Below are 15,225 nucleotides of genomic sequence, written 5' to 3'. Positions count from 1 at the left end.
AGCTGGTAGAGACATACCCTAAAAGACTGGCAGCGGTAATTGCAGCAAAAGGTGGGTCTACAAAGTATTGACTCAGGGGGCTGAATAATTACGCACACCCCACTTTGCAGTTATTTATTTGTAAAAAATGTTTGGAATGATGTTTGTTTTTCGATCCACTTCTCACATGTACACCACTTTGTATTGGTCTTTCACGTGGCATTCCAATAAAATTGATTCATGTTTGTGGCAGTAATGTGACAAAATGTGGAAAACGTCAAGGGGGCCGAATACTTGTGCAACCCACTGTATGTTTTTAATGGGAAAATAGGAAAAATGTGGGGAAAAAATTCATTATTTTTCAGTTTTCAGCCATTATAGTTTTTAAATAATGCATGCTACTGTAATTAAAACCCATGAAATGTATTTGCCCATTTGTCCCGGTTATAAAACCGTTTAAATTATGTCCCTATCACAATGTTTGGCGCCAATATTTTATTTGGAAATAAAGGTGCATTTTTTTCAGTTTTGCGTCCATCCCTAATTACAAGCCCATAGTTTATAAAGTAACAGTGTTATACCCTCTTGACATAAATATTTAAAAAGTTCAGTCCCTAAGGTAACTAATACTATTTATGTATTTTTTTTTATTGTAATTTTTTTTTTTAATTACAAAAAAAAAATAAAAATTGGGTAGTGTGGGAGGTAATGAGTTAATTTTTTTGTGTAAAAGTAGTGTATTTGTATGTGAAAAATGCTTTAGGGTATAGTTTTACTATTTGGCCACAAGATGGCCACAGTAACATTTTATTTATGCAACCTGCAAGCGTCCAGAAGGATGCTTGCAGGAAATACAAAGGCTGGGAACTTTTTTTTTTTCTTCACAATGATCGCTGCTTCTCGTAGAAGCAGCGGATCATTGCGGGGGCTTAGATCAATGAACAGGAATGGATTTTCCCGTTCATTGATCTCCGGGCGAGCAGGCGGCGGCGTGCATGCGAGCGGGAGTGCGTGCATAAGCGAGCGGGAGTGCGGGCAGCGGCGGGAGCGCGGGAAGTACGGATTTCTCCATCCCTGGTGGTAAAAGGATGAAAAAAGGGACGGAGAAATGCGTATGGGTGGGGGTAAAGTGGTTAACTAATCTTTTAGCAGTCTTCACCATGATTTGCTGTGACACAGGTGAGGTTTACAGATATTTGAGCTGCCATCTCTGTCTGATCTGTATCATGGTGTGGCGGTCAGAAAAGCTATACATAAAAAAAACACATGAGGTTGACCCTGTATGTGCTCCAGGCAAACCAGGGAGTAAAGGCTCATAAACACATCAGACTATAGTCTTTGGAAAATGAAAGATCACAGACCAATCTTACCACCCTTCCTGTAGTATAAAAGCCATACTCTACACAGTCTTTCCTATGGAGCTGAACTCCACATCAAAAAAAAATCTTTGCAAGATGCTGCACACACAGATGCTGTACAGACACAAAAGATCAGTATCTGCAAAAGATCTGTTCCTGCCAAAAATCCATTCCTGCAAATTGCAATGAAAGTCTATGAGATCTGCAGATCATCATACACACATGATTTAACTGACATTCATCTGCAGATCAAGCAGTCATCTGCAGATCTGAAAATCCATCCTGGTGGATCTGATCTGCAGATGAATGTCAGTTAAATCATGTGTGTATGATGATCTGCAGATCTCATAGACTATCATTGCAATTTGCAGGAATGGATTTTTGGCAGGAACAGATCTTTTGCAGATACTGATCTTTTGTGTCTGTACAGCATCTGTGTGTGCAGCATCTTGCAAAGATTTTTTTCTGATGTGGAGTTCAGCTCCATAGAAAAGACTGTGTAGAGTATGGCTCTCATACTACATACAGGGTGGTAAGATTGGTCTGTGATCTTTCATTTTCCAAAGACTATAGTCTGATGTGTGTATGAGCCTTAAATATACTACTGAGGCATCTCTGAGGAGCTCTAGGACCTGTTTCCACTACACATGGATTCTGGATGCATAAAAACTGACTCCGATGAATGCCTATGGGCCTGTTTCCACTAAACATGATATTTCTGTTGGCTTCACTCACTTAAGTGAGTGAAGTCAGGATCAATATATTTTTCTGTTGCAGAAAAATTATGGGTGGCATCTTGCAGATTTCTGCATCAGATTCTGAATGCAGAAAAACTGACTCCAATGAATGTCTATGGGCCTGTTTCCACTAACGTATTCATTGTATGGGAAATCATGCATGATGCAAAAATCTGCAAATCGCATTTAGTGGAAATAGGCCCATAGGCTTTCATTGGAGTCAGTTTTTCTGCATGTAGTGGAAACAGATGCTAAATAGCCACATCCATAGCCACATCCAGAAATCTGGATGCAGACAAACTGATGCAGAACTAGTGGAAATAAGCCCAAAGCTGTAACCAGGAAATGATTTTCTTAGTTATTATGCTGTTGCCTATATTTTAGTGCAGAAAGGAAAACCTAGTTTTAGATCCACTGTAAGCATTTTTCATAAAAATGAATATTAACACCAAAACTTTTCTATTACTCATGGTTAGTGGTTGGCTGAAGCCATTTATTATCAACAACAGTGTTTACTCTTTTTAAATTGTAATCGTTACACAAACTACCCAAATGACCATGATCAAAAGTTTACATACTTTGGGGATTTGGCCTGATAACATGCACACAAATGGGTTTCAATGGCTTTTAAAGCTAACCATCTTCACCTGTGATGCTTGTTATTAGTGGGTGTGTAAAAAAAAAAAAAAAGGTCAATGAGTTTCTGGGCTCCTAACAGACCCTTGCGTCTTTCATCCAGTACTCTATTCGACTCTTGGTGATTCTTTGGGTTAGCTCTCTCCATGCTGTCCGATCTTGTACCATTTCTGCCAGTTGCCTTAAGCTCAATCCTGTGTCGGCTTTGATGGTGTCAAGCCAACGTGTTCTCTGGTGGCCTTGTCGTCTTTTGCCACAGATCAGTCCTAGCATTAGGTCTTTCTCTAAGGAATTTGATCGCATCACATGGCCAAAATATGTGTGTCTGAGTCTGGTGATCTTGCCTTCCAGTGACATGTCTGGTCTTATACGCTCCAATACTTCTTTGTTCGTCATCCTTGCTGTCCATGGAATACAAAGCAACTGTCGCCAGCACCACAACTCTAAGGAGTCATTTTTTTTTTCTATCTGCTTTTCTTGGGGTCCAACTTTCGCAGCCATACATTGTTATGGGGAAAAGGATGGCATGAAACAGATGGCATGAAACAGAATTAATCTATCATATAACTGCATTTTTTAAAATGTTTTTTTGTACAGGAGGTCGGGGAAAGGACAACGGATGGATCATCACATTACCAGAAAATGCCACATTCCATGAAGTTCCTGATGAGGTGCTAAAAACGGTCCTAACATATCTGACTTCCATTCCAAGGTATATGTTACAGATGTTACAGTGCCTGTGTTTATTGATAACGACATGGTAATACTTTCGAGTTAATGCAACTTTGTTATTTTTTTTGCAAATTTGCACCACTTTGATTACTCTAATGCTTTAGCTGATGATTTTTTCCAGTTCCAAACTACATAACTTGTATCAAATCCTTTGCTTATGCTATACTCACCTCACTTTGTTGTCTTTGTGATCCTGTCACCAGCACAGGAAGTGAGGAGGAAGCCTACCAATTATAGCTGAGACAGCTAGAAAAACCTAAGCAATGTAACTCCGCTCAGCTCTCCATCACCATTACTGGCTCGTGTTTCTCTGTAATAAGTTTCATATTGAAACAGAGTTGTGAGCATGTTATAGTCAGTTGTTATAGATTGCAGGGAGAATACCGTTACACTGAAAGGTCAGTCGTTGATATGATAATAGTCTAAATGTTTATGTTGTGCCAACTCATAAATGCTTTCAGCTTATTAAAGTGTTGCTGGGTTTATATTAGGTAAGAGCTAATGTGATGGCTCGCTGCACTGTAGCTGCAGTAACGTAATGAAACCTGGCATCTTATTCACTTTACTACTCTTTTAGAACATACAAAATGAATCATTAGTCTAAAGCTGGGTCATCAAGCCTTATACTACAAGAGGGTCATGTTAAGGGCCCTTTTCCACAGGCGGCTGAACGGCGCACTGAGTGAGCAGCTACCAAGCAGCAGTGAGCAGTTGCCAGGTAGCAGCAGGAAGTTGTGAGTGTTCGACAGTCCTTTCACTGCCTATCAACTGCTCGTAGAAAGGGGCCTTTAATGTGTGCGGGCTGACATTGTTTCTTTTTATAGACTAAATCTGTTTGTATGGCCTGTGACCGATCTTTAACCTTGGTGACGCAGTGTCCATTTACACAACTTTTCCCAAAATGTTCTTTTATGGGACTCATGGTCACTGAGCCTCCTGTACACATCAGTAGTTACTAAACCTCCTATGACACAAATGGTCACTCATTTATATCACATAAACCTGGCTCCTGCTGTGTCAGGAGCAGGGACGGCTCTAGTAGCAATGGATCCCCCGGGCAAAATTAACCTGGACCCTCCCCAACAGACCCCTCCCCCCAACAAGTAAGCTGCATGAGGAGCCCTTTGTTGCAGCCAAATTTCCTCCCAGGGCTCCTGAGCTGGCTGCAGCTCCCCACCACTAATAAACTTAACTCTGCTCCCTGAGGCCTCTACAGAGTCTTCGTTAGAGTAGTATCTCATCTCTTCTGGCAGGCATGCTCCTCTGCCATTCCATAGCTCCATGCACTACCCAACTTCATTCTCACTGAGGCGCCTATCCTTCGTGACCCAGCACATGGTATTATGTAATAACAGTCCACTGGTCACAGAGAAGATGCAGCCAGCAGTGGATGAAGACTGGAGTGCACAGAGCCACAGACTGATAGAAGTGTGCAGCCCATAGGAACAGGTGAGATGCTGCTCTGCCAAAGACTCTACTGGGGTCCTGGGGAGCAACAGTTAAGTTGGGGGGGGGGGGCACCTTGGGGGCCCCTACCAGTTATAGGGCCCTGGGGCAATTTCTCCCTTTGCCTTTATGGTAGTGCGGGCCCTGCACAGGAGACTGATTGACCACTGCTGTATCACAGGAGAGGGAATGACCACTGCAGTACCACAGGAGACTGAATGTGAATGAGCAATATATCCGCGCAAGAGAAATATAAAATGTCCTTCTTGGATCAAAACAAGTCCCATAAAGCTTGCCAAGTTAAAAGTCCTCAGATAGACTCCATAAAATTCCACATCAATAAAACTTTAGCGCTAAAGGTACTTCCTTCCTCCACCAACACCCTTCAAAGTGCAGGCTTACCAGCTCTTAGTAAGACCCAGATTATAAGGTCTGAAGCGTATGTATAGATATGCCACCACGATCACCATTTCTTGTTTCTGTCTTCTATACTGATATGTCCAGCCTCCTTCCTTAGCAAATAGACATTCCCAGCATGTGCATGACAAATGAATAAAGATCTAAGTGTACTCCGTTTAAAAGTACAAAACATTTATTCAATAAAACAGTGTATACAAAATACTTACTCCTAGGCCCTTTTGAAAGGGACCCGCAGCAGTAAAGCGCATATAATCAATCAATACGTGGGGTGCCGCTTTCCCATCCACCAAACCTCCGCTCGACCAGGTTTCGCAATAGCGTCATCAGGAGCTCGCAGAACCGAGTGGTGAAGAAGCCGGCATTTAAATACAGAAGGCGCGGCGCACCCAACGCACCTCCAATCATTGCGGAGATACGTGACGTCATTTCCGCCGCATCATCTTCCCTACTTCCGCCGCTTGGAGCACACGGAGAGGTAAATTATACATACACGCATCTATTGCGTCATTTCCGCCGCGTGATCATCCAAACTTCCGCCGCTTGGACTGCACAGAAAGATAAAATATCAATATAAATACACGCGTCCATTGCGGAATTACCCACCATGGAACGCGGAAGAAGACAGGAGAGGAACGCAAGGAAGGTACGTATAAATCTCTCCTGTTCCAAATAATATCAACAAAACAAGCGGATAGTCAAATCCACTTCTGATGAATGGGCTGCGGACCCCACATATCTTACCTTTTGTTACATCAATCGTCTACCATATACTAGTTATACAGATACATTCAAAACATTTAAAATGAAACATCATAATACATCAAAATACAATTATAAAGCAATAAAAGGTTAAAACAAACAAAACCTAAAAATGGCCAATGTTGTTGAAGGTCATCCCCAGTCCACCTCCACACATAATGGCTGCTAAATGCAGCCATCAGCCCGGCAGCAATCTAAAGGAGGACCCCAACCTTATACAACCAACATCACAACTCCATTCCTATTATCAGTCCTGCAAACTAGAAGTAACTACCCTTATGATAATCATCAGTAATAAAACAATTTAGATCCAGTTCGATATTCAAACCTATAGGTTCCATACAATTCAATTTGAAGATCCATTTAGTTTCTGCCTGAGATATACTCCTAATCCTATGTGACCCCCTCCAATTCCCCAAATTCCTTTCAATCCCGCAGAAAAGTAATCCTGCAGGATCTTGCTGATGATAGATCCTGAAATGATTAGAGACTGAATGCTCTTGTACCCCATGTCTGAGTCTGAATGGTCATTGCTTTGTTAAAGAGAACAGTATAACAAGTGCTATGTCACAGGAGATAAAAATGACCAGTGTTTTATCTCAGGAAAACACTTGACCACTTCTGTCACATAATGTTTGATAACCACTGCTGAGTCACACCAATCTGAATAACCATTACTGTCACAGGAAACTGGGGATGTAGCATCTCCCTCTGTTCCCCTCACTTGTCTGTGGTGTCCCTCCCCCTCTTCGGTGTTGTAGCACCTCCCTCTGTCCTCCTCACTTGTCTGTGGTGTCCCTCCCCCTCTCTGGTGTTGTAGCATCACCCTCTTTCCTCCTCACTTGTCTGTGGTGTCCCTCCCCCTCTCTCCGGTGTTGTAGTACCTCCCTCTGTCCCCCTCACTTGTCTGTGGTGTCCTTCCCCCTCTCCAATAATGTAGCATCTCCCTATGTCCCCCTCACTTGTCTGTGGTGTCCTTCCCCCTCTCCGGTGTTGTAGCATCGCCCTCTGTTCCCCTCACTTGTCTGTGGTGTCCCTCCCCCTCTCCAGTAATGTAGCATCTCCCTCTATCCTCCTCACTTGTCTGTGGTGTCCCTCTCTGGGGATGTAGCATCTCCCTCTGTCCTCCTCACTTGTCTGTAGTGTCCTTCCCCCTCTCCAGTGTTGTAGCATCGCCCTCTGTCCCCCTCACTTGTCTGTGGTGTCCTTCCCCCTCTCCGGTGTTGTAGCATCGCCCTCTGTTCCCCTCACTTGTCTGTGGTGTCCCTCCCCCTCTCCAGTAATGTAGCATCTCCCTCTATCCTCCTCACTTGTCTGTGGTGTCCCTCTCTGGGGATGTAGCATCTCCCTCTGTCCTCCTCACTTGTCTGTAGTGTCCTTCCCCCTCTCCGGTGTTGTAGCATCTCCCTCTGTCCCAGTGTTCTCCCCAGGCTCTTTTAGCCGGGTGCTCCACCCGGCTAGTTTTGGTAAGCACCCGGCTGTCATTGGCTCACCTCCTCTTATGCTGTAAGCAGAGTTGTGCAGAGAAGCACCGGCCCTGTATTATCTTATCACGTCCCACCCGGCTAATTTTTCATGCCACCCGGCTGGGAAAACATTCTGGGGAGAACACTGCTGTCCCTCTCACTTGTCTGTGGTGTCCCTCCCCCTCTCCGGTGTTGTAGCACCTCCCTCTGTCCTCCTCACTTGTCTGTGGTGTCCTTCCCCCTCTCCAGTGATTTAGCACCCTTCTCTGTCGTCCCTCTGTTGCATCCTTCCGTTCTCTGGTGATGTAGCTTGTCCCTCTGTCCCCTCACTCGTCTGTGGTGTCCAGGGCCGCCATCAGAAATGTTGCGGCCCCTCACAAATCATCAGTCCTGGGCCCTCCCCCACCACGAACTGAGAAATGTGTGTAGCCATTACATGTTGGCAGAGCTAGTTGCAGGTTTGCCCTCCACGGATTAATCACGAATAACCACGGTGGATACTCGTGATTCAAATTAGTTCTAATTGCCGCAGCTGAGCAGCTAGATGCGGTGGAATTAATCACCCAGAACGACGCTCTCCGTCCAGCGTATCAACCAGGTGCAAGCGTCCAAATGGACGCGTTGCAAGCCTCGCTATGGAGCACTTCCTCCTTCAAGCTGGAAGGAGGAAGTGCTCCATAATTGTTTTTAGAACCTCACAGTTTTATTTTCTATTTTAAAAAGGTAGATTTAATGCTATTTTCTCATGTGATGATGATTCAGCTTTTCCCATAGTCTCACAGTCAGCAATCGTGTGACCCCCAACAAGACAAATTCAGCAATCATGAGGCCCCCAACAAATCACGAGGCCTCCAACAAATCATGAGGCCCCCAACAAGACAAATTCAGCAATCTTGAGGCTCCTAACAAATCATTAGGCCCCCAACAAGACAAATTCAGCAGTCATGAGGCACATAAATAGACAGCATTTTCACATAAATAGGCTTAATATGGTAGACACCTCTCACCTGGATTCTGAATTCTGACAGGGACCCCCAGGTTAGATAGTGAGTGACGGGGGCCCCCCGGTTAGATAGTGAGTGACAGGAGCCCCCAGGTTAGATAGTGAGTGACAGGCGTCCCCCAGGTTAGATAGTGAGTGACAGGGGGCCCCCAGGTTAGATAGTGAGTGACAGGGGGCCCCCAGGTTAGATAGTGAGTGACAGGGGCCCCCCAGGTTAAATAGTGAGTGACAGGCGCCCCCCAGGTTAGATAGTGAGTGACAGGCATCCCCCAGGTTAGATAGTAAGTGACAGGCACCCCCAGGTTTGATATGTGAGTGACAGGGACCCCCAGGTTAGATAGTGAGTGACAGGCGCCCCCCAGGTTAGATAGTGAGTGACAGGTACCCCCCAGGTTAGATAGTAAGCGACAGGGGTCCCCCTTGTTAGATAGTGAGTGACAGGCGCCCCCCAGGTAATGTAGTGAGTGACAGGTCCCCCAGGTTAGATAGTGAGGGACAGGCGCCCCCCAGGTAATATAGTGAGTGACAGGGACCCCCCAGGTTAGATAGTGAGTGACAGGCGCCCCCCAGGTAATACAGTGAGTGACAGGGACCCCCCAGTTTAGATAGTGAGTGACAGGGGCCCCCCCCCGGTTAGATAGTGAGTGACAGGCGCCCCCCCGGTTAGATAGTGAGTGACAGGCGGCCCCCAGGTTAGATAGTAAGTGACAGGGGTCCCCCAGGTTAGATAGTGAGTGACAGGCGCCCCCCAGGTAATATAGTGAGTGACAGGGACCCCCCAGGTTAGATAGTGAGTGACGGGCTTCCCCCTCACCTCCCAGCAGCAGCCCAGCATCAGACCTCAATCAGCAGGCGACCCGACCAGTTAGAGCGGGCGCATGGACGCACCACGCTCTATATATGCGGAAGTGATGTCACTTCCGCATATAAGTGCGGTGTCCGCTAGGTCCTAGCGCCCGCACAGTGGCGCCCGCTGATCGAGGTCTGATGCAGGCAGCGCAGCGGCGTCCAGTGGCGAGGGGGGGTGTTTAGGTGGACAGGGCCCCCCTGCAGGCTCCGGGCCCGTCACGGGACTCCTTGTTATCCCCCCCTGATGGCGGGCCTGGTGGTGTCCCTCTCCAGTAATGTAGCATCTCCCTCTGTCCCTCCTCACTTGTCTGTGGTGTCCATCCCCTTCTCCAGTAATGTAGCATCTCCCTCTGTCCCTCCTCACTTGTCTGTGGTGTCCTTCCCCCTCTCAAGTGATGTAGCATCTCCCTCTTTCCTCCTCACTTGTCTGTTGTGCCCTTCCCTCTCTCCGGAGATGTAGCATCTCCCTCTGTCCTCCTCACTTGTCTGTGGCATCCTTCCTCCTCTCTGGTGATGCAACATCTCCCTCTGTCCTCCTCACTTGTCTGTGGCATCCTCCCTCCTCTCTGGTGATGCAGCATCTTCCTCTGTCCTCACTTGTCTGTGGCATCCTTCCTCCTCTCTGGTGATAAGTTTCTGACCACTTATAAAAGGTGTTCAATGTGCTGCCCATTGTGTTGTATTGTCAATGCAACCCTCTTCTCCCACTCTTCACACACGGATAGCAATACCGCAGGAGAAATGCTAGCACAGGCTTCCAGTATCGGTAGTTTCAGGTGCTGCACATTTTGTATCTTCACAGCATAGACAATTGCCTTCAGATGACACATTATGACCACATTATGGGTCTCAGGTCTGAGCATTCTTAGATGAACAGTTTCCTGGAAAGTGGATTGGTCATCGTGGGCCAGTTGAATGGCCCCCAAGGTCTCCCGATCTGACCCCCTTAGACTTTTATCTTTGGGGTCATCTGAAGGCAATTGTCTATGCTTTGAAGATACGAGATGGGTAGCACCTGAAACTACCGATACTGGACGCCTGTGCTAGCATTTCTCCTGCGGTGTTGCTATCCGTGTGTGAAGAGTGGGAGAAGAGGGTTGCATCGGCAATCCAACACAATGGGCAGCACACTGAACACATTTTATAAGTGGTCAGAAACTTGTAAATAACTCATGAAAGAATAAAGTTACGTTAAAACCAAGCACACCATTGTTTTTCTTGTGAAATTCCCAAGACTGAAGTGGAAATAAAGGAAATAAATATGGAAGCCTCCATATCCCTCTTTTACGGCCATACTGGCACTCTGTGACTAATTTGGGTGCTGGCAAAAGATGAAGCCCAAATTACGATAAAACAGTTCGGCCTCCAGCAATAGCTGGAAGCTGAATTGCATCTTACCCCCACTGTACGGTGTCTTGGAGAGCGAATAGTAATTAACGCTGCCGGGAAATTTGCCACAGCGGGGTGAGACATTTTTTAGCTTTTCCGGGCGCCCTTTTTACAAATATGCCCTCCGTAGTCTACTTAGTTATAGAATTTTCTACGTTCCTGTACATTTTTGTATTGTGGAAGAAACTGCATTTGTAAAATAATGCCTATAAACAAGATTTTTTTGTGTGTTTGTTTTTTCCTAGCAAACATGAAACAGATGTTAAATTTATTATCATTTTGGACAGAAGATTGGACACATGGACGTCTGTAAAACTAACGCTTCAGAAATTATCTGTGAGTCTGAATTCATTGATATTTTTCTCAACCACATGTATAACTCGAAGATACGTTTTGCATATAATAAAATAGCATGATTATAAAACAAGCATAACAATTTGTCCTTTTACAAAATAATAAATCATTGTCATGTTAACTCAGTAGTCTGTGTTGGGAAATTAGTGACGGTCTTGTCCAAAAGAACTCATGGAAGAACATGTGATTTGTTTGATCAGCTAATAATCAGCAAAGCTCTGATTTGCTATGATCACATCCTGCTTTAGCACATGATCATGAGTAGCAAATCAGAGACTTACATGACGTCAGTGTTAGCGGAGTGATTCCGTGCTACTAAAGCCAGAGGGAGGGCATGCTTCTATCTTGCCACAAGCAGACACATCCCATATTACTATATACTCTGTACAGCGCTGGGGAAGAAGTCAGCACTATATAAATAATAATAAGTTGTGATACTTTTTTTAGTCTTTGTTACAAAGTGCAGGAAAGACTAAACAAGTATCACAACTTATTATAATTTAGTATTATTATGTAGCACTGACATCTTTTGCTGTGCTTTACAGAGTATATTTTCATGTCACTAATGCTGGGAATACACGATTAGTTTTTTGGGACAGACAGATGGCTCAATAGATCATTTCCAACAGGTCCGATCTGATTTAAATCGTTTTCTGATCGATTTTCTCATAGAAGTGAATGGAAATCGATCAGAAAAGCGATAAAAAAAATAAAACGGAAAATCGGTTGGCTGGTGAATCTACCCCCAAAAATCATTGTGTATTCGTATTCGTATTCCCAGTATAACTGTCCCTCAGAGGGGCTCACAATCTAATCCCTACCATAGGCATTATGTTCATTGTAGTCTAGGGACAATTTAGGGGGAAGCTAAATCAGTATGTATTAACTTATCTGTATGTATTTGGAATTGGGAGGAAAACTGAGTGCCTGGAGGAAACCCATGTAAACTCACTGCAAGGTGATAGTGCTATCCAATATGCCCCTGTTTTCCACATCTGCACAAACTGAGTGACTGGCAGACAGCTGTGATACTTCCAGTCTTGTCACATTGTACTCTGAAGTGGCACAGGTGAACAACTGAATTCAAGTAAGTAAGTTAATGAATCAGGTGACATTAATCATAGCAATATGTAGAGCTGATCTGAAATTTCCATTTTTTTTATAACAAATCTGTAAAGGTGGGCACACGCCATACAATTAAAAGATACAATTTTACTCTAATTCGATAAATACGATCGGTTGGCCAAAAAAATGTAAAGCTTTTTTTTGAGATTGGACATGTTGGAAAATTCAGACCAAGATGGATTGTAAAATTGTATTCAACCAGAAAAAAATTGTATGCATTCATTCTGTACATACCAAACTTTTTTCACTTTTTCTCTTGATTTTTCTAACCAACCTATTTTTTTGGAATTTACAATCGTTTATCCTGAAATTGTGGCAATCTCGAACATAAGTGTGTGGTACCTCGACGATTCTAATTGAAACTTCCCATCAATTGGAAAATTGGATTGGAATGTTCGAATCAAATAAAATAAAAAAAAAAACTGTATGGTGTGACCACCTTAAGGGCCCTTTCACACTGGGGCAGTGCGGTATTTTTACCGCACCCCACTGCCGGGCAATGAAAGTCTTTGGAGACATTCATACTTTCACGTTACGGCACAACAGAAGTGACATTTTCACAGCAGGTCCAGAACTACGTTACCGCGCATCTTCTGCAGCGGTGGCTCGGAAGTCGCGGGGATTTAAAAAAAATACACTTCCATGCACTTCCGCATACTCCGAAGCAGGAAGTTACTGCAAGTGCTTGTCATTTCCTGCTTGCTCCAATGCTAGATGGGAAATACCGCGTAGTTCCGTCTGTTTCTGGTGGAAGTGCCGCACCGCATCACTGCTATCAGTTTACAGTGTGAAACCAGCCTAAGGCCCAGTTCACACTGGCACTTTCTAGTAAACGGACTTGTGAAAACGGATCCAATTTCTATTAAAACGGATCAGTTTCCATTCCGTTTCCGTTCAGTTGATATCCATTTTACATTGGAAGGCGCTGAATAGCTGCAGGGGAAAATGCCAGTGCTATATGTGTTGATGTTCAGAATGAGCAAGTATTTATATAGTGCTGATACATGCAGCACTGTACAGAGTATATAGTCATGTCACAAGTACGGAACATTCGTTGCTGCATTCCACACCCCCATCTTCCCCAGACCCCCTTCACCAAAATAGATTTTTGCTAGCTGGAACGGTCCATTTTGTAGTCAGACTGTTGTAAAAATCAGTTTCTTCATTTCCTCCCATGGAGTGCTTCATCGTCCGTTTTCATTCCGTTTGGCTCCGCTGTCCAGAAAAATCATTGCAGCACCAAACTTGCGGTCCGTTCAGCTGAGTGTGCGGAATGGTTTTAACGGACCAATGTGAACGGATCCATAGGTTAACATTAGATCCGTTTGCATCCGTTAGCATCTGTCCCGTTCCAGTTCCATGACCGGACCGTTTTTAGTGCTAGTGTGAATCGGGCCTTAATTAGCTTTAAGAGTTTTCTGGATAAATTCATTCTTAAAACTTAATACCTCGATGAGCCATATAAGAACACATTCCCCCGCTTTAGCGGCTGATCTTTCCGAGCCATTCATACTATGATTCAGGTGTGCTTATATATGTTACGGCCAGAACCCGAAGTGTGGCCACTTCGCGTTCTGGACAGCCACTTCGGGTTCTGGCCGGCCAATGTGCGAAGTGGCCGCAGCGTCCTCCTCCTCTCCTCCTTCCCCCCCCCCCCCGCCTCTCTCCTCTCTCTGCCTCAGTGCCTCCTATACAACATACGGAGTCCCCGAGAGTCGTTCGTCGCGGCAGGGGAATCCTGCCGTTCCTGCAGAGCGGGTGCTGGCAGAAGCAATGTCTGCAGCCTTCCCGCTCTGCTTTCCCTGCCGCGACGAACGACTTTCCGGGACACGCATTGTCCCCGGCTGCTCCGTATGTTGTATAGGAGGCAGAGAGAGGAGAGAGGCGGGGGGGGGGGGGGGGGGAGGAGAGCAGGGGGAGGCAGTGCGAAAGCCGGCGGCTTCATCTATTACATTGCCGCCGGCTATATTTCATGAAATTAAGCAGGTTTTAATACATTTAAACATTACATTTCTAACATTGGCCGATGCGCTGCGGCCACTTCGCACATTGGCCGGCCAGAACCCGAAGTGGCTGGCCAGAACAAGAAGTGGCCACACTTCGGGTTCTGGCCGTAACATATATAACATTTACATGTTAATTACAAATCGATACTAACATTTGTATTTACTGGTATGTAGCACAGTTCAGGTCCCAGATGGTCCTGCATCACTCCCATTATTGATGTTTGGTGTGGCTTATACCTTAACCTTTCACTAACGAGATATTATTTCCGGGTTGGCTCTGTTTTTACTGTGTGGTAGTTCTGCTTATGCTTTTAGCATCAGTATTAAACCTAACAAAGTGCTGGAGACTGTGCAGTGTTAATATTCAATGCCTCCATTAACTGTTATAATTTGTTAATGTTGTGCAGTTATAATGTGATGTCAATGCAGGAACAAGAGTGGCTCACAGCACGTGGCTCAGATTGATTGATTGTGTCTGTGCTGCTGCTCAGATTGATTGATTGTGCCTGTGCTGCTGCATTTTCCTTTCAGTGCACACTTGAAAACTGAAAGAAGCATATGTGATAATCAGCTGTAATATATATTCTCATCTTTTGCTGGCTGAGGGGTGCCATGACGCTGACTATGTGAAGTGTGGACAGGGATTTGTATATCATATAAAAGTTTTTGGTAAGGTCGTGGATGTGTTGAGCATCTCACCGCTACTTGTGGCCAACTTTAGCTGTGTTAAGTATAGTTGAATATGGGCCCAGTCTGTGAGTAATTCTGTTTTTATTTCTGGCATTATGACAGGTTTTTTGTGTGTAATAAATATATTTGACCGTCCTAGGAACACTGGTGTATTGTATATTGTAGTTTTATGTGACTGATCACCATCGAGAGTTTGGAAAAGGTAATTAAAAGGCAAACTGAAGTGACCCTAAAGCTCTGCGCACACACATACGATAATGATCATTAAAAAACTAG

General features: G+C 44.7%; 1 protein-coding gene across 6 annotated transcripts in view; it reads left to right on the top strand.

Annotated features, from left to right (window-relative positions):
- The window catches only part of MCF2 (MCF.2 cell line derived transforming sequence), a 209,828-nt gene that overhangs the window by 56,159 nt on the left and 138,444 nt on the right, over positions 1 to 15,225 (top strand). For all 6 annotated transcript variants that reach the window (XM_068250993.1, XM_068250996.1, XM_068250992.1 and 3 more), the window contains exons 3-4: positions 3,308 to 3,422; positions 11,020 to 11,110. In XM_068250993.1, coding sequence (XP_068107094.1) covers positions 3,308 to 3,422; positions 11,020 to 11,110 — 206 coding nt within the window. The remainder of the gene's footprint in view (positions 1 to 3,307; positions 3,423 to 11,019; positions 11,111 to 15,225) is intronic.

Source organism: Hyperolius riggenbachi, chromosome 8, assembly GCF_040937935.1.
Source record: "Hyperolius riggenbachi isolate aHypRig1 chromosome 8, aHypRig1.pri, whole genome shotgun sequence".
NCBI classification, from domain to species: domain Eukaryota; kingdom Metazoa; phylum Chordata; class Amphibia; order Anura; family Hyperoliidae; genus Hyperolius; species Hyperolius riggenbachi.
Note: the sequence above shows the minus strand (reverse complement) of the source record. Positions and strands in the feature narration are given on the sequence as shown.